The sequence below is a fragment of the Ascidiella aspersa genome, chromosome 1, assembly GCF_963924565.1.
Source record: "Ascidiella aspersa chromosome 1, kaAscAspe10.2, whole genome shotgun sequence".
In the NCBI taxonomy this organism is placed as follows: domain Eukaryota; kingdom Metazoa; phylum Chordata; class Ascidiacea; order Phlebobranchia; family Ascidiidae; genus Ascidiella; species Ascidiella aspersa.
Window position 1 is genome coordinate 22686509 of NC_139447.1, and position 21733 is coordinate 22708241.

Sequence of the window (21733 nt, forward strand, 5' to 3'; positions counted from 1 at the left end):
AAAAAGTTAATATAGACGACCCAAAATTGTACTGCATATTCATATTTGCTTTGTTGAATAATGGCGTGACAAAAAGATTAATAATACATATTAGAAAATTAACTTAATGACCACGTTGTACAAAATTATGCATGAATTTTAATTTACCTACCAAAATCTACTGTGACATGACTTTTATTTAGATCTCAGCTATTTCTTAAGGGCATACGCGTCCTTAACTCCAAACAGTTCTTTTCAATTGCTATTTCATGTAAACTTCTAGATGGCCGTTCGCAGACTTTTGAGTTCGGAATATTTTAGTTTAAGAAAATTCAGAAAATTCTATTGGTAAGGTTTAGACAAAAAAGTTGTTCAAATAATTAAACCCACAAAAAATAAAAAGTAAAACCAAAAATGATTTCTTTGGACTCCACATGTTGTGCACATCTTTCCCACTATTTATTCGAGACGAGCTGCATTTCTATTTTTACAAACGTGGTTAGGAATCAATCCTACATATACTAAATGCCATGGTTTACTGAACGAGGTTGTACGAATAAACGACTTATAAAAAAAATAACAACTGATGCAGACAAAACAAAATGTTACAAACTGGGTGAATACTCTGCAGCAGAATTTAACTAGCAAATGCGTTTCCAAATACTTACATTTTTGGCACAAAGGGGCGACGCCACTCCACTGTGGGCCAGCACCAAGTTGGCAAACTATTCTATTCGACCCAACCATCGTAAAGTCCGGATTGCAGGTGTATGTTACTATAGTGTCGAGGGCAAGGTTCTGGGGCGATGTCATGTCGAAAAAACCATTAACAATTGTAGGAACAGGTGGGCATACTAGATATAAATATACATAAACAAATATTGAAAGACACATACACAAACATGTTCAAAATTGGCTTTTTGACCGATGATTACGGCGAACAAATACATAAACATAAAATGTATAAACAAATATTATATATATTAATGCGTGAGTGTAAGAGCGTGTGTGAGTGTGAGAGCATGACAGCGCGGTGTGAGGATAACATGATAACAGTGTAAGATTGTATGAGTGCGTAAGTGAGTGAGTGTGCGAGTGTAGTGTGTGAGTGTGTAAAAATGCGAGAAATGTCATTTTAAATTTACCGTTGTTGCTACACTGAGACCCGGCTGTAAAAGACCAATCTCCGTTCGGCAAGCACTCGTTTTCGCTTGCTCCGACGAGAGTTAACGTTGATGGGATGCACATATAAGGAACTCTTTCACCCACTCTGTATTTGGCTTTTGTAGCTCCTACTGGTCCAAAGGATCCCGAAGCCGGTGGGGATGTGCATGCTATAGCGTTTTGATACAACAAAAAACATTGTGGTAATATTACATGGCAAGTAAAAATAGCAAACAAAGGTTTAGTACCCTACTTGTTTCAGACTACATAAAAGTGACATATATATTTATGGGATGGCAAAGAAGCAATTCTCAGAGAATATTAAAATCCCTGTTTAATTATTTTAAATGGCATACTGTGATACAGGTGCTGTGAGTGCCTCAAGTTTTGATTTCCTCAGGTTTCAATTACTGTGCACCATAAAACAGTAAACCAGGTGATGTGAGTGTACAGTACTAGTAAGTTTATCATTCGGATGAGAAACAGACTATTTGCATTGCTTTACCACATGCATATACAGCCGTACGCTATCCAGCTATCATACCATGTCAATATATTATGTTGTAGCTATGTGGTTCTAGACTAGATGCTGTAAGCATAATACAAAGTTATATAGCCTGAACAAAGAATGTCAAAGGACCATTTCAGCTCATGTTCACAAAACAAAAAGTTTACAATCATTATTAAACTTGGTTTCTCGTGATTTTCCTGCAAACTTTGTAATCTAAGTGAAGAGCAAGGAGAAGGGTACGACAAGACATTAAGGTCATGGAAGTGTAGTACCTGGCAATTTTGGGCAGGTGGAATGACCACATAATGGCTGACTACTGCACCAGTCTTCATTGTGACTGCATGGCCACATTAAAACTGAATCAAAACCATATCCAATATTTCTTAACGTTTTTAACTTTTGTAAAATTACTTTAAACACCCCTAATCTTATTTAATGAGATCGATTTTGGTTTAATTATACTTTTAATCTAACCTTGTTCGCACGTAGGAGCAACTGTCATCGACCACAAGCCACTTGAGGAACAAAGATTAGTCCCCATTCCAGCTGTCACGATTTCGTTGGTGGCAATACAGTTGTAGGTTACAATAGAGTTTGCCATATAGGTTGATTGTAATGGTAGGAATGACAGTGAGGTACTTGACGGGGGAGGTTGACATGCTGTAAATTAGATATATAAAGATTATTAAATCACTCTATAGTTTTTTAAATTTATAAAGATTAACATGATAGAACCAAGCCGTGTACTTGCCGTGAGTGGATCAGGATCCAAGTGCTGGTGAAGGGACCCGAGCCCTAAATCAACCCCAAACCATGTATGCATTTTACCTACTTGAATGCAAAAAAGGTGCTTCGTGCAAATTTTGTTTGGATATGTTCAATATTTTTAACCGTTTTAGGGGAATCAATGACTTCTGACATAATATCAACATCCCTACTAAAATTGTATTCCTGCCTATTTTTTTTTCTAGATAAACAACACCATTTACGCACTGTCAGAAAGCATTTATGTGGTGCATTTTCTATGTTACCAGTCTAATTCCTTGTGAATTATATTTGACAATTTAAGGCATTTTGATCGCCTCTGCGTGATTCTATAAAACTTTTTTTACCGCGGACCCCTAAAATTTTCTTTCATCTCGAGTGGACCACTGTAGGCAAAAAAATTTGCAAAAATGACATCATAAACTGACGTCACAATACAAATAGACTTCATAAATTTGCTGATTTTGGTTTAAAATTGTGAAAGTGAAATGTAGTCTAAATTCATTCAATGCAAAACTGTTTTATTTTTAATTAAATTAATTACTTCTTAAATAAACACTGATATTTCAATTAGACCTTCATGAACCCCCTAAAACTAGTTCACGGACCCCCAAGGATTCCATGGACCCCGGTTTAAGAACCCCTGCATTAAATGCACTGTATGTTTCTTGTGCCGTTTGAAGTGATTTCTGTAGACCTGAGCATTCGATGGCCCCTACACATTATATGTCACCATTCCATAGAATGTATATATTTCAACAGGGGACATGACTAACATGCTATGTACTCCACTAAATTGAAATTAAACAAACTGTCGTGGCATTTCAAAGTGCATACTCTGCCAGGTCGCTTATAAATTTATTGTACATTTGAAAAATTTAGCATAACTTCGCTTTCAACAAAATAACTGACACCACACTAAACCGCGTCTCGCAAGTAAGGCGCGTATTTGTTGTATATAGTTTTTCTATCCAGAAGCGGCGTGACACTATATAGCAAAAGAGTGACTGTGTTGGGGATTAGTTAAGTCAAAATGCCGACTGGATTTGCTAGACAGGCCAGGGAAGAAAAAAAAGACTATTGAGTATTGACGTAAAATATTTTACACTTTACCAGGCGAAAACGCTATAATTACAAGCATAAACAGACATGCGTCGTTTCTTTACATATGCATAGCGCCTTTAGGCTGAATAGATTCCTTAAAACGGACAAACCCAGTAAAACACAAAAGAAAGTGCGAAAAAATATAAAATACTGCTCTGCCACAATGGCCCTTCTAATATATTCTAACAAGATATCATAAGTTTTTTGACAATGGTCTAGACCAGTGCTCCACAACCTTTTTTCACTTGCGGCACACCAACAGAGCTACAAATATTCGATGGCACACCTACGAAATATAGGCTACCCAGAAAAAAGAAGCGATTTATGATTAAACGCGCCAAAGGCGCCAACAATTTGACCTTTTACGTTCTATTACTTGCAAGTTTTGCATTTTTACGCTCTTTTTAAAATATCCTAATTCGGCCAAAGGGACACCAGCCATAGAACTGAAATTAGAACAACATCAACTTCGGAATAAAACAAATTTCGAAATAAGACCAATATAGAACTAAAATACCTTTAATCGTAATAATGTCTAAATCGTAAAGTCCTAAACCCGTCGGAAAATGCCTAAATGGCTAGAATAAGGCCACTATATCTCTTTACCTAACCTCAAGCCCCACCCCTAAATTCATCACTAACTCCTGTAATAATTTCAACCCTAACTTACTTTCTTACCTCACGTAAACACCAAACAGGGCACATAACTCGATGCCAAACCATCAGAAGCCAGACCGATTGCTCGCCCAAACGTCCCATACCCTCTTAGGCCTTTATTTCCATAAAATTTGGGACTTTTTCCGACATGTTAGGTATTTTTTAGAAGATTTTAGATTTTAATATGTTGTGGATATTGCTGCGATTTGGGCATTATTATGACGTAGACCTAAATAATATTGTAAATTATCTTGCGTTAAATACTGTTACTTTGTAGGCCTTATTGTATGGTCCTGGCCAAAGTCCTGTAAATTGCACCACCATTGCAAGTCAGAAAACATTAAGGGCTTTTCATAGAATATTTGGATTATTGCATAGGGTTTAAATGCCTGCCTTGATCTACCATTTTTGTGTTAATTATGCTGAAAAAAATACCCTTAAAACACAAGTAAAACCTTCGGAAACGTCGCGGCACACCTGGCATGGTCTTGCGGCACACCGGTTGCGGAGCACTGGTCTAGACAACTTAATTGTTTATTTGTCCATATACATATGTTATTATTTCAAGAAATATCGGTATAGAATGTGCTCAATACGTCACGTTATCTCAGTTAAAACCTTAAATGTAACTTTCCATCAAGCTTTGCACGAAACGTTTTGCGCCTTTTCCCTAAAAGTCATTTCCTCGCTCTCCTTTGTACATGAGTGTTAACAAACACAGCAGGTTTCGGAACACTCCTTTGAGGATCTCACAATATGATGTAAATTAGTGGTGATATTTTACTTTCTGTGTTTTTGGATATATTTTAAACCAAATTACAGTTGTGGTGAAGTTAAGGGGCCTTTAACACATGAGTACGCCTGGGAACAGCAAGTTTCTATCAAAATATTTGTTTCATAACATGGAGTTAAGGCGTTACTTTGCAACATCATCTGTAAAACTTGCAGACCCCCTCCCCCCTTGAAACTGAAATATTAATATAAAAACTGACATCTTTTAAAATACTATATACTAACCGTTTTCGCAGTTGACGCCGGAAATTTGACCTGGACAAGAGCATCTGTAGCTGTTAATAAGGTTAATGCAAACTCCATTGTTTTGACATGGGTTACTTGCACACTCGTCAATGTCTACAAATAAAGTTAAATTATGTTAACATTATTTTAATGTAGCACTATCCTTCTTCAAACAACAATTCAATTAGTTGTTTTTCATTGGGGTCTGAGTTTTTAATTTTTGTTTCTGAACAAATTTTTCTATAAAATAGATAACAAAATTGGTAAGACTTAATATTATTTTTCCCAACTAATAAACTCTATTACATATGTATATACATATATATATATATTCTCGGTATACCTTCACAGCGTGGAGCGTTCTTAAAACCGGGACTACAACCACTTCTGAGAGAAGTAACTGAATAACACAATATAGAATTTTGTTGAGATACGGCTCTAACTCTTAGTTCCAACCTTAGTCAGTAAAAATGTTAATATATATAAATTAAGACAAAAGTTCTTAAGTTTTGAAAGTTTAAGGTTTAGGAGGATTAAGATTTTATTCATAAGTATGTTTTATTTTGGGTATTAACAGTCTAACCAATCAACACAAAAGGTCTGAATTCCACACTAATATTTACCGACTACCTAGCAACCCTTATTAATGATGAGTCTTTGCTGCCGCAGTACAGAATTGTGGCTTTAATATTCTGTTAAGTTCTATCGAGTACACAAAACAAGACTCTAGGTTTTGGCAGTTATAAATTCGTACATTTCTCGTGTCTGCTTTTACATATGTTTTTTTTAAAGTATAATGTACAATTTGAATTAAATAAATAGTCTTCTTGCAACTAAAAAATCAATGCGCGACCCTCTGCATGATCGCAACCCAGTTTAGAAAACTTTGATTTAAAATAGACCTACTAAAAAAACAGCTTTGTTTCACAACCTATTAAAACTCCTAAATAAATTAAAAAAACTTGATGTTTTTAAGATTAACAAATTTTCCACCGTATTCTATTTTTCTAGCATTGGCCGGGCGACATAAAATATTTAGAAATTGTAGTGTGTGTTTCAGGCACTTCAACCTTAAAATGTCGGTACTCACACTACGATAATAATTTCTAAGAAAATAATCCATTCCAATTAGTTTCTTACTCCCTACCATATATAATAACGAGTCCTCAGCGTGATACATTTTTTAAGAAATGTGTTGATTTTGACTGCACACTACAAGCATTTAAATACTGTACAAGCATTTTCATCTTTGATAATAAATTCATAAAAAAATCTTACTTATATAAGTAGCTCTGTAACAACTCGCGATTCTATTGGAAGAAACAAAGTCCCAGCAGCATCCTATACGTCTGCACATCGACCTGTTAAATATATAATATGTCTTAGATGCACTATATTTTTTATTTATCCATTTTGTTTAGATGCTATCTGTACTGTACTTCAACCCTTGTTAAAACTTACTTTGAAATAAAACCATTTATGCACGGTCGACGAAATCCAAAGCGATCACATTGGATCAGTCCACGATTTCCTGGGTAGCCAGGCTCGCCTCCCAACTCCCAATGTTCTGTGAATGGTAAAAAACTGCTTTTGAATACCGTACATGTACACAATAACGTGCGAATAAATAAAGGTTTAATAGTTAGTATAATAGTCCGCTGGTTTATGAGTTGTAGTTTCTTAACAATGGCATAGTGGCATAAATGGGCAGCAAAGCAATTCTTACCCTGGTATACTCTTGATCTCCCAACTTCTTTAGGTTTGACGGTGCCTTCAAAATTTATATTAGCTCGCCTGTCTGCAAGGATAAATTGGTATGTTGAAAATGAAAGAATATGATGTATTACTAGTAACGTTGTGTACAATTCAAAATCCGATGGGCACACTGGTACTCGCTTGGTATGTAGCCTGGCGTTGGTACCAAACAAAATAAATGTATTCTACTAACTAAAACACTGGTCGGCAAACTGTGGGCGCGCTATTTATCAATATTTTATTTTGTTATGTAGTTTTGCTACGACAGTAGTACATTGTACTGTATGTTTAAAGTCCTACAAATATACTTTTAGCTGAGTTTAACTATGGACATATATAAATATTTTTGCGCTTTGCGCTAACTCTTATCTGTCCTGATGGAACTTATTTGACACAAACGCGCTCTGTATGAGACATATTGTGCAGTGTGACATTTTACCTTAACAAAGTTATGTTCAATTAAACCATAAATGTCAGATTTTAAGCGATATTCAAAGCTCTTTTATGAGCCTCATGCAACACGTATCCTTTTAAATGAAAATATAACAAATGAACACTTATCATTTTTATGGTTTACTAGTGATTCGCTTCACATAGGTAGCATATTGGCAAACACTACAAAAGAAATATAAATTGCTAGATATTACTGTCACTAGGTAGGCCGTAGGCGTAGAGAGTTTCAAATACCTTAACGTTACACTATTTTATAGCGAAAAAATAAGACCGGCCCAATATTTTTGCACCTATAAACCCAATTAACATAAATTTGAAAGATGGAAAGCGATTATGTTAAGTTTTAAAGTTTTTTAACTTTATGTGTACGAGATTACAGACCCTCACTATTTGAGGCAAAATTACCAAAATCCGTTTTTTAAATACGAACAATGAACATGGTATAAACGATTAAAAACATTTTCATGCTTTGCGCAAAAGCACAACTTATAAGCTGCCTGTTGTCGCACTGTTTCGCGTGCGTATCCCCATCCCCCGCGCAGTAGCACTTTCAGCCGCGGTCACAGCCGCGCATTTTATAGAAAATGTGTTCAGCAGCACAAATCTGACTCGAGCAAACGCGCAAAACTTCAGCCGCGCAAACTTCTGTATGAAGCTAAATTACCTTAAAATGAGTAATACTGCTAAATAATAATTAGGGGCTTTAACAAACTTTACTATTTACGAGAAGTATATTAACATAAAATAGAAACGTTAGTATGGCTTATGTAAAACTGACGTCACATTTATTCACTCATCGCTCGTGTATGACCGAAAATGTGTCACCTTAAATCAGGCCTGCACGACTAAAATGCTACAAGGGCCACAACAAGCACAAAAGCTAGTCTATAAGACGTATATGTATATTACATAATGCATCATATAAAATCCCCTGCGAAATGCTAAAAACGCACAGTTCGGCGTTTTGGTCACGCATCAGTGGACAACGGTCACGTGAATAGTGACGTCAAGTTAGGCAATATCGAGTAATATTGCATATTGAATGCTACACTATCCAGCTTTTCAAATATTTACCAGCGCCCGCACACCAACCAAAAATTGCGCAGTGCTTCAAGTATTCTTGAACGTTGTAAACCTCTAAGTTTATTATAATGTGGCAACATACAACTTTCGGTAGCCTGGTGTGGTGGTTTATTTTCAGCCGCGCAAGTTCAAGTCGAAATTTTATTTTCAGCGGCGCGTTTTTTCAGCTGCAAAACATCTCCCCCGCGCAATATCCAACGTTTCCAATCTGGGTCGCAAGGGCGTAAAATGTTCCGGTTCTGATGAAGCGTAGCCTAATTCCTTTCGTTTAGTATGTTTTACTATTCATTACGTATTTTCGTTCCCCTGTTACATTGGAGGTCACTAGAACCTCATCACTGCGATTTGTACGCGACAATAAACAGAAATCAAACTGCGTTACGCGGTTTCTGCTTAGTTTCAAGATAATGCAGCCAACCAAAGATCTTTTCATTCCGCAACAGAGCAGTAAAAATCCCCTAGACTGCAGCTGCGATATAGACGTCAAACGTTTGTGCGCCAAAACTGTGACATAAGGAATGAACGACGATGATAAATTGTATTTTATCTTCAAATTGATTTTCCTAAAATACCAAGACTGCAATTGACATATTATACTGATTTATAGTTGAAAAATGATTTCTATTTTAAACTCCATTTCCACTTATTGCCTTAATTAGGCATTTAAACCAGAATAGGCAAGTTTGTTACTAAGGGCCGCATGAGATACACTGTTGAATTTGGTAAATCTTATAGAATTGCGCAACGATTCCCTTAAAACGAGCTAAATTATACTAGGGCTACAAGGTTATATTAAAGTAGCTTTTAGTTTAGAATCCATAACAGACCGTAGCCGCTACATACCGTAGTAGGCCTACGTATTTTTTCATACATTTCAAATAATTGATTATATTGTGGCTTGCCTTACGCATTAATGATAAAAATAACAATACACACATTTAAAGGTTTATAAAAACATAATGGACAGTTTTTATAATTGCATACAAGATACAACAGCCGATGGCAGGGAAGAAGTTAAGGTTTCGGATGTAAGTATTAACATGCTAGCGTCTGGCGTTCCAAAGCAACATGTACTCCTTTGGCGGAATCTGTTTCACTGCTTTGTCGCGCATTAACGCGAGAAACTCTGACTAACTGGTGTATTTAACCATATCGTTTTAAGAAAATATTGCGACCGCTAGATAAGAGTTCAGAGCTAAAATCAATTTTACAAAAACGTCATATTTTGTTTGCAATTTCTACCCCTAGCTGGAAGCCCCAAAGTAAATAGAGTTCTAAACCCCAACATCGTCTCTGAATAATTGTAGTCTCACTGAATTATAGTTTTACTCTAAAACTCTGGACAAAACACGGTCTGAAACAAACCAAAAGAACCAAACCGTAAGGGAACTAGACGGGGTGCGGCTGTTGTATATTTGGTGGGGAGGTATATTTCAGGGTTTAGTGTTTATTTTGAATTGTTTGAATTTTTTTTTTTTTTGGGGGGGGGGGGGGGTAGTAGACCGTTATAATTCGTTACTCATCAGGGCTGCTTTCAAATACTAAGTATTAATTTAACTTTGGTTTGTGGTTTAGTATAAACGTTGCCAGTTTTATAGTTCCTTAAGTTTCTGCAAGCAAAAACAGATATGGGCCGAAAATTTTCAGCCGTAACTTATGTCTTTGATGCGAAAGGGGTAGTTGCCAGGGTTTCATTTTCTCATACGTTAGTTTGGTAAAGACTATGCACAATTAATTTTAGAATCGTTTTGTAATCAAAATATTTTTTTGGCCGCTTTATATCAAAAATCCCATTCCTAGAGAAAATGTCATATTGGAACTTGACGCCTGAAAGCTTTACCTCTAAAAAAATTTTCAGGCTTTTTGGACTTATGGTCCAATCTGGCGACATAGTTGACGAACGTCATATAAATGAAGCTTCTAGCAATGCTTCTCTGCTTTCTATGATGTGTGAAACTTTATTACATGCTGGCCTTGCCTAAAATTAAAATACGGCGAGGTATTAGGGAATCATCGGAAAATATATTTGATAAATAGAATTTACGTATAGATAATGCGTACAAGCATGTTATTACACTTTGGCCAGCTAACATGTTTAAAAAGCAAATATTATCATTCTCTTAAAATGGTTTAACGTCCATGGTTTGCTATACTTTTGCCAACTTTTACTGGGTAAATTTTTACCATGGCTTGGTCCGAGCAATCACTGTTAAACAGACTTTAAATCTGTAGTTTCGAGCAATATGCAAAACACTTTTACGTGCCTAATACGAAACCAATTAAATCGAAAGTTTTGCCAATTGAAATCCAATAAACGCAGTGTTCTTAGTATTTATTTTTGTATGACGCCATGTTATGACAAAGCTTTGTAACGTCGTCGCTAAAAACGCATTAAACTCTAGCATTTTGTTGTTACGGCAAGGGTTTTTTTTAAGGTTTGGTTTGGGTGACCGCTAAGTAGTTTTAAGAGACCGCAAGTGTTTCATTTAAATACCAAAAAGTTGGAAGTCCAAAATTTGGGAAACCGCTGGAGAAATTTGGTTTCGGTCCCCCAAAACACCTCAAAAAAACATACGGCCCTTGTACAATTTTATTTGTTTAAGCTTGATGTTGATATGTTTGTATGGAGCAACAGGTGCTAATAGAGAGGTGTAAACTGCCTCCAGAATTCGCATTTAAATTTGCGGCGGTAAAACAGGTTGTGTAGCAAGAGCAACAAGCTTTTTACAAAGAGAAGCCTCTTTCTAAAGGGCAAGTCGCATGCGCACAGTTTTACTAAGAGCCGCTTCGCACAATAAACGTTACACGCGCGGACCATAAAGCGCAGCAGGATATCAGCAGCCGCCTTGTCGCTACGCGAGCTGCATAAAACAAGTGATATGAAAGCATTCTGTATTGAAGTTTCTCTGCCGCTAGATAGGAGTAGATAGCTGTTGTGAACTAAAACGATGACGTCACACTTTTGTTTTTGTTTCCCAATTAGAGGCGCTTAGGGGTGCAGCCTCATAAACAAAAAAAAAAAAAAAAAATCGGTCTGAAAGATACTGGGTTATCTGAAAGATACCCATATCAAACCAAAAAATAACTAGACGGGGGTCCAGTTGTTGTATATTTTATCAGGGGGTATATTTTCGGGGCTTAGTGTTTATTTTTATTTTATTTTTATTTTTTTTTAAATTGATTTTATTTTATTTTTTTATTTTTTTCAATTTTTATTGTTTCATATTCATTTTTTAATTTTTATTTTTTATTTTATACTTCTTATTTTTTAATATTTTGTATTTTGTATTGTGTACTTTATATTATATATTTTGTTTTTCATTTTCCTTAACTTGTTTCTGCAAGCAAAAACAGATATGGGCCGAAAACTTCCCCACTTAAAATATCCCTTTGATGCAAAAGGGGTTCAAATATGGCGTAGAATTTGGGGAATGATCGAAACATATATTTGATAAATAGAATTTACGTAGATAATGCGTATGGCCATTTTATTGCATTTTGACCAGCTTACGTGTTTGAAAATCAAATATTATCATTCTCTTAAAGACTAAAAATGGTTTAACGTCTATGGTTTGCTATACTTTTGCAAACTTTTACTCGGTATTTTTTTACCATGGCTTGGTCCGAGCAATCACTGTTAAAACAGGCTTTAAATCTGTAGTTTCAAGCAATATGAAAAACACTATTATGTGCCTAATACGCAAACTATTAAATCGAAACTTTTGATAGTTGTTTAGGCCTGATGTTGGTATGTTGGTTTGAGCAAGATGCTCGACAGGTGCTAACAGAGAGGCGTACACTGACTCAAGATTTCGCATTTAAATTTGCGGCGGTAAATACACTCTATTGACACTTGATTATTAGGCGAAGCTTATCGCGAAGTAATTGGTCGCCCGAAAAAACGCTGACTCCGCATTTAAAGCAAGCATTGTAAATGTGTCTCCGATATTCTGCTTTGAACATCCCTATTCGCAATGATTCCCTGCGTTAGCTGCACGGTGGGTGAAAGTTTATTCACGGCCTTACCTCTCTGTGTGTATTACCGAGACAATAAAATTAAATACGATTTAGAGAATATTTGAAAAAACTTATTTGCAGAATATTTGCTATTTGCACGTGTTTCGTATGTTGCTTTATTCCAACATACCAACACACAATTTTAAGTTGTGTAGGCCTGGTGTTAATATGTTGGATTGGTAACATGCGAAACAGGTGCAAAGAGAGAGAGGTGTATATTGCCACCAGATTTCGCATTTAAATTCGCGGCGGTAAAATATGTTGTTTCTTAAGAGCATTTTGTTTAAAATGCAAGTCGAACGCGCCTAGTTTTGGACAGGGTTGCCAGTTTGGATTTTTTAAAGCCAAATTTAAAAATTTTGGCTTTTTTTCAACCTCTTGGGATTTTTTATTGTAAAAAATTTATTGTAAAAAAAAATCCAAATGAAATTTGGCTTTTTTAGGCTTTTTTTTGTTTCATTCAAAATTTCATGAATTTAATGTTAAGAAGAGATCAATCTATCACAAAAAGAAAAAATTACTAAAGAAAAAATTGCCACAAAAAGAGAAATTCAATGTACAAGCATGATCATTTATGGTATTTTTATTAATTTAAGGAAAAACATGGTTTTGGACGCGGCACAATGAAAGTCACTTCACGAGCTGGACAAAGCAAGCGAATATGAACAAATTCTGTATGGAAGTTTTTCTGCTGCTAGATGGCAGTCGTTAGCTACAGAGAGCTAAAACGCAATATTTAAGTTTTTTGCCCCCCAGTCAAAGGCACCTAGTGGTGCAGCCTCATAAACCTCGACATTGCACCTTCATACCACTCTACGCTATGTCTGAAAATTTGAAAGTTCTACGATGTATACTTTTTCTATAAAGCTCCGGACAAAAATGGGTCAGAAACATTTTCGGGCAAAAACAAGATATGTCCCGAAAATAAATTTTCGGCCCATATAACTAGACGGGGTTGCGGTTGTTGTATATTTTGTCAGGGGGTATATTTTCAGGGCTCGTTGTTTTTTTTTATTTTGAATTAAAAATATTTTAATTTTTTAATTTTTTGATATTTTGTATTTTGTTTTGTATATTTTATATATTATATTTTACATTTTTTTCCTTAACTTGTTTCTGCAAGCAAAAACAGGTATGGGCCGAAAACTTCCCCACCTAACTTCTGGCTTTGATGCGAAAGGCGTTTAAATATGTCGTAGTATATCGGGAATGATCGAAACATATCTAAACATAATAAAATGTAAAGTTTGTGAGTCGGCAGTCGGCTGCATGTTCGCGTTTTAGGGAGACACAGAGCAACGTGGCTCATTTTAGGGAGACAGACAGAGCAATCGTGGCTCATTTTGCTCCCTCTTAAGCGAGCCCCCGAACAGGTGGGAAAATAGAAAGAAACTCGTGTGCTCCCAGACAGAAAAAAATTTGTTTCTTTCTATGAGAGAAAGTCTCGCATCTCAAGCGAGCGCCGTCGCAAACCAGTTACGGGTGAGCAACTTTTTTTATGGCGTTTGTTAGGAATTCTTGATCGATAAATGTCGCTACATATTTTGTTGTGTATAAAAAAAAACGTGTGAAAAGAGTAAATTAATTTCAGTCCTTATAAGTCAAGGGACGACCAGCGCTAATTGGTGTAAACAATAGGCTCAAAATTTAGACAGAATTCGCAAAACATCGCAGTTGTTGTCGCATTTTGAACACTAAGCAGATTTACTTTTCAAACGAGGTTTTCTTTCGTTGGATGTCGAATACTGCTACCACATGGGTCGTATACTAAACATACTTTGAAAAAACATCAGGAAACCTACACGTATATCGTACAACAAGCCTTCCCAGCAATGTTGTGATGTTGATTGAGGCCAAAGTCTAATGACTTCTTATAATGGGCTTAACCACGCAATACTAATAGTCGATTATTTAGTCGTGCTATTCAAAAACATCACACAACAGTGGTGGCATGTTAACTCGAAAGGGCGGGCGTGTGACTTATCGCAAAACCTCTTGACGAAAAGGGTAAAGCGTTTTCATACATTTATAAGGCAATAACCTGCGTAAAGTGCATTGCCTTGGTAAAAATAAAGTTTCATGTGGCAAAGTTTATACTTTTATGTTTGATAGCTTTTTGCAGTGTGTTTAACCACGTAAAAGATAGTATAAGTTCGCAAAATATTGCGTTAATTGCAGCGTTTTCCTTAACATTCTTTTATGAGACATTAAGACACTTACACAGAAAACTTACAACAACCCTAAGAGAGTTTAAACTACGCAACATTTGGACTGAGTTGAAAATATCGCGTTTGTTGCAGCGGTTTAAACACTAAGCAAATTTACTTTTCAAACAAGATTTTTTTTCGTTGGATGCAGAATGTATTTACCGTGATGACTTATTTGCTTGAATTTCGCGGAATTTGAACAATTGCTGCTACGACTTTTTTACGTTTGTTAGTAATTTTTGATCCACATATGTCACGGGTTTTCGTTACGTAAATTATGCGATACGTCTTTAGCAAAGGTTGTGTGTTTAGTAGCTCCATTTTCAAAAGCACACAACGTTGCAATTTGGTTTAATGTTAAATACCCCATGTTTTTTAAAATCATCGGCTATATCATGCGGCTTCAGCAAGCTGATACAATGCTGGTAGCACGTGAATTAGTAATTAAATGGTCACGGCGCGTTCGCGACTTTCCTTTAGTGACCTATTTCAGACACAAACTTGCTTTTTAGGTTATACGTTAATTTTTTATCTTTAGATTGTTTTAACCAAATGAAAAAAGTACTGGAAAATTACGGAGACAAACAATTAGATCTTTAGAGCCACACAAATAAGTCAAAGAATTAAACACGCCATTCCGCTTTTACATTATTGCCGCTTTCACACAGGGTGTGAGTGTTACTCTGATTGTAGGAAAGCATAAGTTAACCGATTTTGGACCCACGTTTGACATAATTTTATATTTTTATTTAGTGACACGCAGTAGAAACGTTTAGGCACAAGCAAATTTGTTATGACATTTAAAAAAATATGTTTGTAATGTGCATGCAATAGTAATAAAGAGCCATTGTATGATGGATTGCTTCATTTTGTTTAACCAGATAAAATTGAGGTAGACTTCGTACATTATGATCGTAAATATTCTATTTAACCTGGGCAACGCCGGGTATTTCGTCTAGTATTTGATAACTAGAATTTACGTAGATAATGCGTACAAGCATGGTATCACACTTTAGCCAGCTAACATGTTTAAAAAGCAAATATTATCATTCTCTTAAAATGGTTTGACGTCCATGGTTTGCTATACTTTTGCTAACTTTTACTGGGTAAATTTTTACCATGGCTTGGTCCGAGCAATCACAGTTATAACAGACTTTAAATCTGTAGTTTCGAGCAATATGCAAAACAAGTTTATGTCCCTAATAAACCACCTTTTAAATTGAAAGTTTTGCCAATTAAAATCCAATAAACGCAGTGTTCTTAAAATTTATTTTAGTATGACGCCATGTTATAACGTAGCTTTCTAACGTCCTCCCTAATAATTAACGCATTCAGCTTTATGTTTTGCTTGCTGCGCCCTTGTACAAAGCCGCTTCGCACAATAAGTCTCACGCTTGGTGTTGATTTGTTTGGATGGAGCAACAATTACAACAGGTGCTAACAGAGAGGTGCACACTGCCTTCAGGATTCGCATTTAAATTTGTGGCCGTAAAATATGTTGTGTTGTAAGAGCAATAATTTTTTTTTACTAAGAGAAGCTTCTTTCTAAAATGCAAGTCCCATGCGGCCAGTTTTGGACGAGCCACTTCGCACAATGAAAGTCTCACGCGCGGGACAATAGAGCGCAGCAGGCGTGAAGTCGCTTCATCACTTCACAAGCTGGACAAAGCAAGCGAATATGAACAAATTCTGTATGAAAGTTTTTCTGCTGCTAGATGGCAGTCGTTAGCTACAGAGAGCTAAAACGCAATATTTCAGGTTCTTGCCCACCAAGCAAAGGCCCCTGGGGGTGTAACCTCACAAACTTCTGCAAAGCACCTACATACCACTCTACGCCATGTCTGAAAATTTGAAAGTTCTACGATGTACATTTTTTCTATAAAGCTCTGGACAAAAATCGGTCTGAAACATGCCATAGCAGACCATATGAAACCAAAAAAGAACTAGACGGGGGAGCCGGTTGTTGTATATTTTGTCAGGGGGTATATTTTCAGGGTTTGGTGTGTTTTTTTTTTTTTGAGTTAAAAAAAATGTTTTAATTTTTTTTAATTTTTTTATATTTTACATTTTATATTGCATATTTTATATTATATATTTTATATTTTTTTTCCTTAACTTGTTTCTGCAAGCAAAAGCAGATATGGGCCGAAAATTTCTCCACTTAACTTATGGCTTTGAAGCGAAAGGGGTTCAAATATGGCGTAGATTTTGGGAAATGATTGAAATATATATTTGATCAATAAAAATTTACATAGATAATGCTTACGGCCATGTTATTACATTTTGGTCAGCTAGCATGTTTAAAAAGCAAATATTTTCATTCTCTCTAAATGATTTAACGTCTGTGGTTTGCTATACTTTTTCCAACTTTTACTGGGTACATTTTTACTATGCCTTGGTCTGAGCAATCACTGTTGAAACAGAGTTTAAATCTGTAATTTTGAGCAATATGCAAACACGTTTATGTGCCTAATAATCCACCTTTTATATTGAAAGTTTTGCCAATTTAAATCAAGTAAACGCAATATTTATTTATTTATGACGCCATGTTATGACGTAGCTTTGTAACGTCGTCGCTAAGAATGCGTTAAACTTAAGCTTTTTGTTGTTGCAGCCTTTGCATAATTATATTTGTTTAGGCCTGGTGTTGATATGTTTGAATGGTTCAACAATTACAACAGGTGCTCACAAAGATGTGTACACTGCGGTTGTTGTATATTTTGTCAAGGGGTATATTTTCAGGGCTTACTGTTTATTTTCAATTTTTATTTTTTATTATTTTTTCAATTGATTTTATTTTATTTTTATTTTTTAGTTTGTTATTTTTTTTTCTTTCATTTTTTTTTTTCATTGTTTTTTTTTTTTTGCAAACTTTGCTCGATCAATTTTTACCATGACCAAACGGTCTGAGCAACAACGGTTAAACAGGCCATTGACATAACTAATTACAACACTGCCTTATATCTAAACAACTATCCCAATGAACGATCATGGATCCTCCGTTGACTGTAACGCCGCCAAACTTGGTTTTGTCGTTAATTTTTAAGTTATATAGCAATGTGTAAGATGTTTCTAATTACCTTTTCGAAAACACTTGATATATCCGGGCTGCGTTTGAGCATCGTAGCAACATCCCCTAAATATAAAAATCATTTATGCAATTAATTTTTGACAAAATGTGACACACAAACTCAGACATTCCTCGAGGAAATATAATTTAGTTAATTTTAATTATGCAGATTATTTATAATGCTAATGCACAAAATTGTTGCCAAAATTTTTCGGTAAAAAACATAATATTTTATAGTATGTTTTGGAACTTTGATTGTAAATGCCCACATATTACTACCAGACAAATAAAGTTATATAGGTTAAATTTTTAGGGCTCTGTACAGGCTTAGTAGATCAAAGACGTGTTCCAGCAGAAACATAAGTATTGATATTTATGCCTGCCAAAGATAACATAGTTGATAAGAGTGGAATGGTTTCAAATCAGGGTTGCCAGAAAAATAATGCAAAAAAGGCCAAATGAATATTTACCCGATTGTATTCAACATAAAGGGGTGTTACTTTATTTACTTATTATCTAATAATAAGTAAATATAATACACTGACACCAGCTACAAATTGAAATTACAGTAAATTTCTACTTTTTGTGCAAGCTTGAAGTCAACTTGGATAACCATAATAATTAATATAAATTGTGCTTTTTAAATGTAGCCTATATATTAAATAGGTTAGGTTAAAATAATAGAACTAGATAACTTAACCTGCATCTACATAGTTCTCATATTTATTATTATGGTTGTTATCCTAGTTAAGTTCCAAAAAAGGAAAATAAAAAAATTGCGGTGGCAATTATCTTAGGAGGCAATATATTAGCAAGGTCCAACAGGAAAGAGTCCTTGTGTTAAAAAGAGCTGAACACTTTTTTAAGAACGCCAAATATGAAAGCAATCGATATTAAAATGTCATCAATGAATCAAGCTAAATTCATCATTGTATTTAGAAATATATGAGTAGCCTATTACAACCTTAATTAATATACTTGTTACAAACGAGATTCTTTTGCGAAAAACCAAAAAGGATTTCTCGCACTGTTGGTGTGTCCAAGAAGATGATAGACACTGCTACGCCAACAAAAGATTTTTTTGTAACAAGTCTATGATCATTAATGTTATTTACTCATCACAAAGCATCACAATAATGGTAATTTAAAAGGTATTGCTCAGCAACTGAATTTTTGAAAGCGTATAGATTAAAAAGTGAACACGTTGCGTTTTTGTATACCAAGTTTTGAGAGTTGACACTATAATTCTAAATTGATGTCTATCGATATTTTATTACTTGTAGTGGATTTCAAATTAAAAAAAGCCAAATTTAAGGCCAAATCTAGAAAAAGGCCAAATGTATAATTTCTAATGCCAACCGACTCTAAAAATGCCAAATTCAAGGAATTTGGCCTTGAAAAGGCCAATCTGGCATCCCTATTTCAAATTAATAGTTTATTCGTATCTGTAGACCCCCTTACACTTGAATTGGTTGCGAGGATACTTCTAAACAAAGCAGGTGAAGCTTTAAAGGGGAGGAAGTAAAAAAAAGCAATCACCATTGCAAGCGGCCTTACAGTTCGTGCCCAGAACTTCCTCAGTGCAAGATCGGAGAGCGAAGTTATTTATTTTATAAATTGTTTTTTAACTGTCTAGCTTTAGGAACGCCCTGACACAATTTGCCTAAGGCCCTGTCAAACTGGATAAATGCCGTGATACGCCATCGGCTCTTTTAGCTGCTGTTAAATTGAACATCATCCCATCTCGCATAACACTAACACAGGTATACCCTTAAGGCAGGTTGCCAAGTACTGTCGCCAACATGCTCCGGTAACATTCTAAGCTCATATCTCTGTTGAAACCTGCCCCGTGGCTATTTTGTCGTTATCGCCTTTGCCATGCCCTAGAGTCTTTAGACAAGTATTGGTGGCATATGCTAAATTTGTACTATATATTCAATATTTTTGGGTTATTAATAATAAACAAATATTTACCTTTTATTTATTATTCGTTACATCTAATAACGTTTTCATAAGGCTGCAATACGTGTCCTTCAATATGTGTGAAGACTAGTGGTTCTTCAACGTTTTTTTTTTCGGTTAATTTTTAAAACAAAAACATCAAAATATATACACGGTACAATCTTATTCAATTAAATCTACAAATTAGGATTTATTTACACTATTACTAAACACACATGCTATGAAATTATTTGTTTTCACCATAATGAGAAAGTTGTGATTGGGCTAATCTAATTTATTCGTCAACCTATTTTCGTACCACCTAAAACGTGTAAATCATTTGAAGTTTGTCAAATAGCGTGTACGATTAAGTGATTTTGTTTGATTTATTAGTGGTTTTATTGAATAGCCACAGTTACAACTTCATGCCGTTTAGTAACAAATATTATTAATTGTGACCCAGGCAAGTGTTTCATTAGGACAAAATTTCAAAAATAGTGCATTTTGTAACAAGTCGGTCTAATCGTATCGTAAAATCGGTCAATCGTATCGTGTGCATTATAGTAATTTTTGCGATAATATTTTAACGCCTTCAAGAACAACATGTTCAATATAATAGCATGAAATAAATTATAGACTGCAGAACATTTTCTGAGGTTAAATTTCATTAAATATAACACTACGCAGTGTAAATCATTTTGTTATGTCGTGTTGAGAATTTGTATCTTCGAAAGAAAAATCCTTAAAACGCTTCTAATTTGTTGCACATGCAAGTATACATAATTTAATAAATACACACACATGAAAATTTAGTAAAATGTTTGGTTGGGTTAATATTATTTTCTGTTATTTTAAATTAAAAGTTATTTGAAAAAAACTTTTTAATTTTTTTGATGCTTAAAAAGGTATTTACAAGCTGTTTATAATAGCAAAACATTTAACAACGAGGAAAGTTTACTGGCATTTTTAAGCTATTAAATAGTTTTCTAATAACTAGCCGTAAATGAAAAATAATACTGAGCAGAGATGGCTTTTTAACAGAAAACATATACAAGAATCAATTTAAATAAGGGTCGTATAATTTGCGTGACAAGTGACTGATCGTTAATAATAAAAACCTTCGTACTCACATGTTCCGACATGACGTACCATCCACATCTTCGGAACCACACATTCTTCTAGACAAAATGCTCAAGTTACACTCAGGGTCGATTGTTTGTCCAAAAGCATGTAAACTGAGTGCAATTGTACACATAAACGAAACGAATAGAAACTTCATATTATTTCGCTTTTGCTATGGTTTGCTTCTGCAGCCACATCTAGTAACGCAACTGTAAAAATATTTCAATTTATTTTACTTATAAAGCGCATATCTCAACGATCGGTATACGTGTTCGTTAGCAAGCTCCCTTTTTCGCTTCCTATTTTGAAGCTGTTCGTTTTTTTCGGTGACGCAACGCCGAACTCACGTTTTATCTTTAAACAAAACAAAAGGGAAAATAAATTTAACATATTTATTTATATACATGCTAATTATACCAAACAAAACGTTAATTATAAATCAATGTCTGCTGTTAATTACCTCTACTTATTCGTAAAGGCTTGTAAAGTATGTTTGTTACCTGGCATAGATTTAATGTGGTTTTAAATGGCATTAAAGAAACAAAACGTGTCTTAGATTACTGGAGGTTTTTGTGGTTCGTCCATAATATTTGCTAGTTTGCTTAAAAGTGGTTTCAATTAATCAAGGTAGCCTATACACGTACCGTCATGTATGGCATTTCTATAAACAAGCAGCTCTAAGGGGCTCCATGTTTGGCTGAACGCCAAGGATAATATCATTCCCTTCATATCTTATTACATTTCAAAGCAAATAATATACAAGGGTGGTTTAAATTTAATTGAAAAATGTTTAATTAGGACGTCTTACACAATTTTAATTTTAATTTTTTGACTTACAAAAATTAAGTAATACAGCTACAAGTCTCACTTCGACAAGAAACCGGAAGT

General features: G+C 34.9%; 1 protein-coding gene across 1 annotated transcript in view; it reads right to left on the bottom strand.

The window, feature by feature from the left end:
- The window catches only part of LOC146168310 (sushi, von Willebrand factor type A, EGF and pentraxin domain-containing protein 1-like), a 43829-nt gene extending 22788 nt beyond the window's left edge, over window positions 1-21041 (bottom strand). The window contains exons 1-10 of the mRNA XM_083389143.1: window positions 20854-21041; window positions 17793-17848; window positions 6924-6995; window positions 6659-6764; window positions 6476-6558; window positions 5541-5597; window positions 5198-5311; window positions 2129-2314; window positions 1125-1313; window positions 648-833 (exon numbers count right to left, since the gene is read on the bottom strand). Coding sequence (XP_083245269.1) covers window positions 648-833; window positions 1125-1313; window positions 2129-2314; window positions 5198-5311; window positions 5541-5597; window positions 6476-6558; window positions 6659-6764; window positions 6924-6995; window positions 17793-17848; window positions 20854-21002 — 1198 coding nt within the window. The 5' untranslated portion in view covers window positions 21003-21041. The remainder of the gene's footprint in view (window positions 1-647; window positions 834-1124; window positions 1314-2128; window positions 2315-5197; window positions 5312-5540; window positions 5598-6475; window positions 6559-6658; window positions 6765-6923; window positions 6996-17792; window positions 17849-20853) is intronic.
- Window positions 21042-21733: the final 692 nt, after the last annotated feature.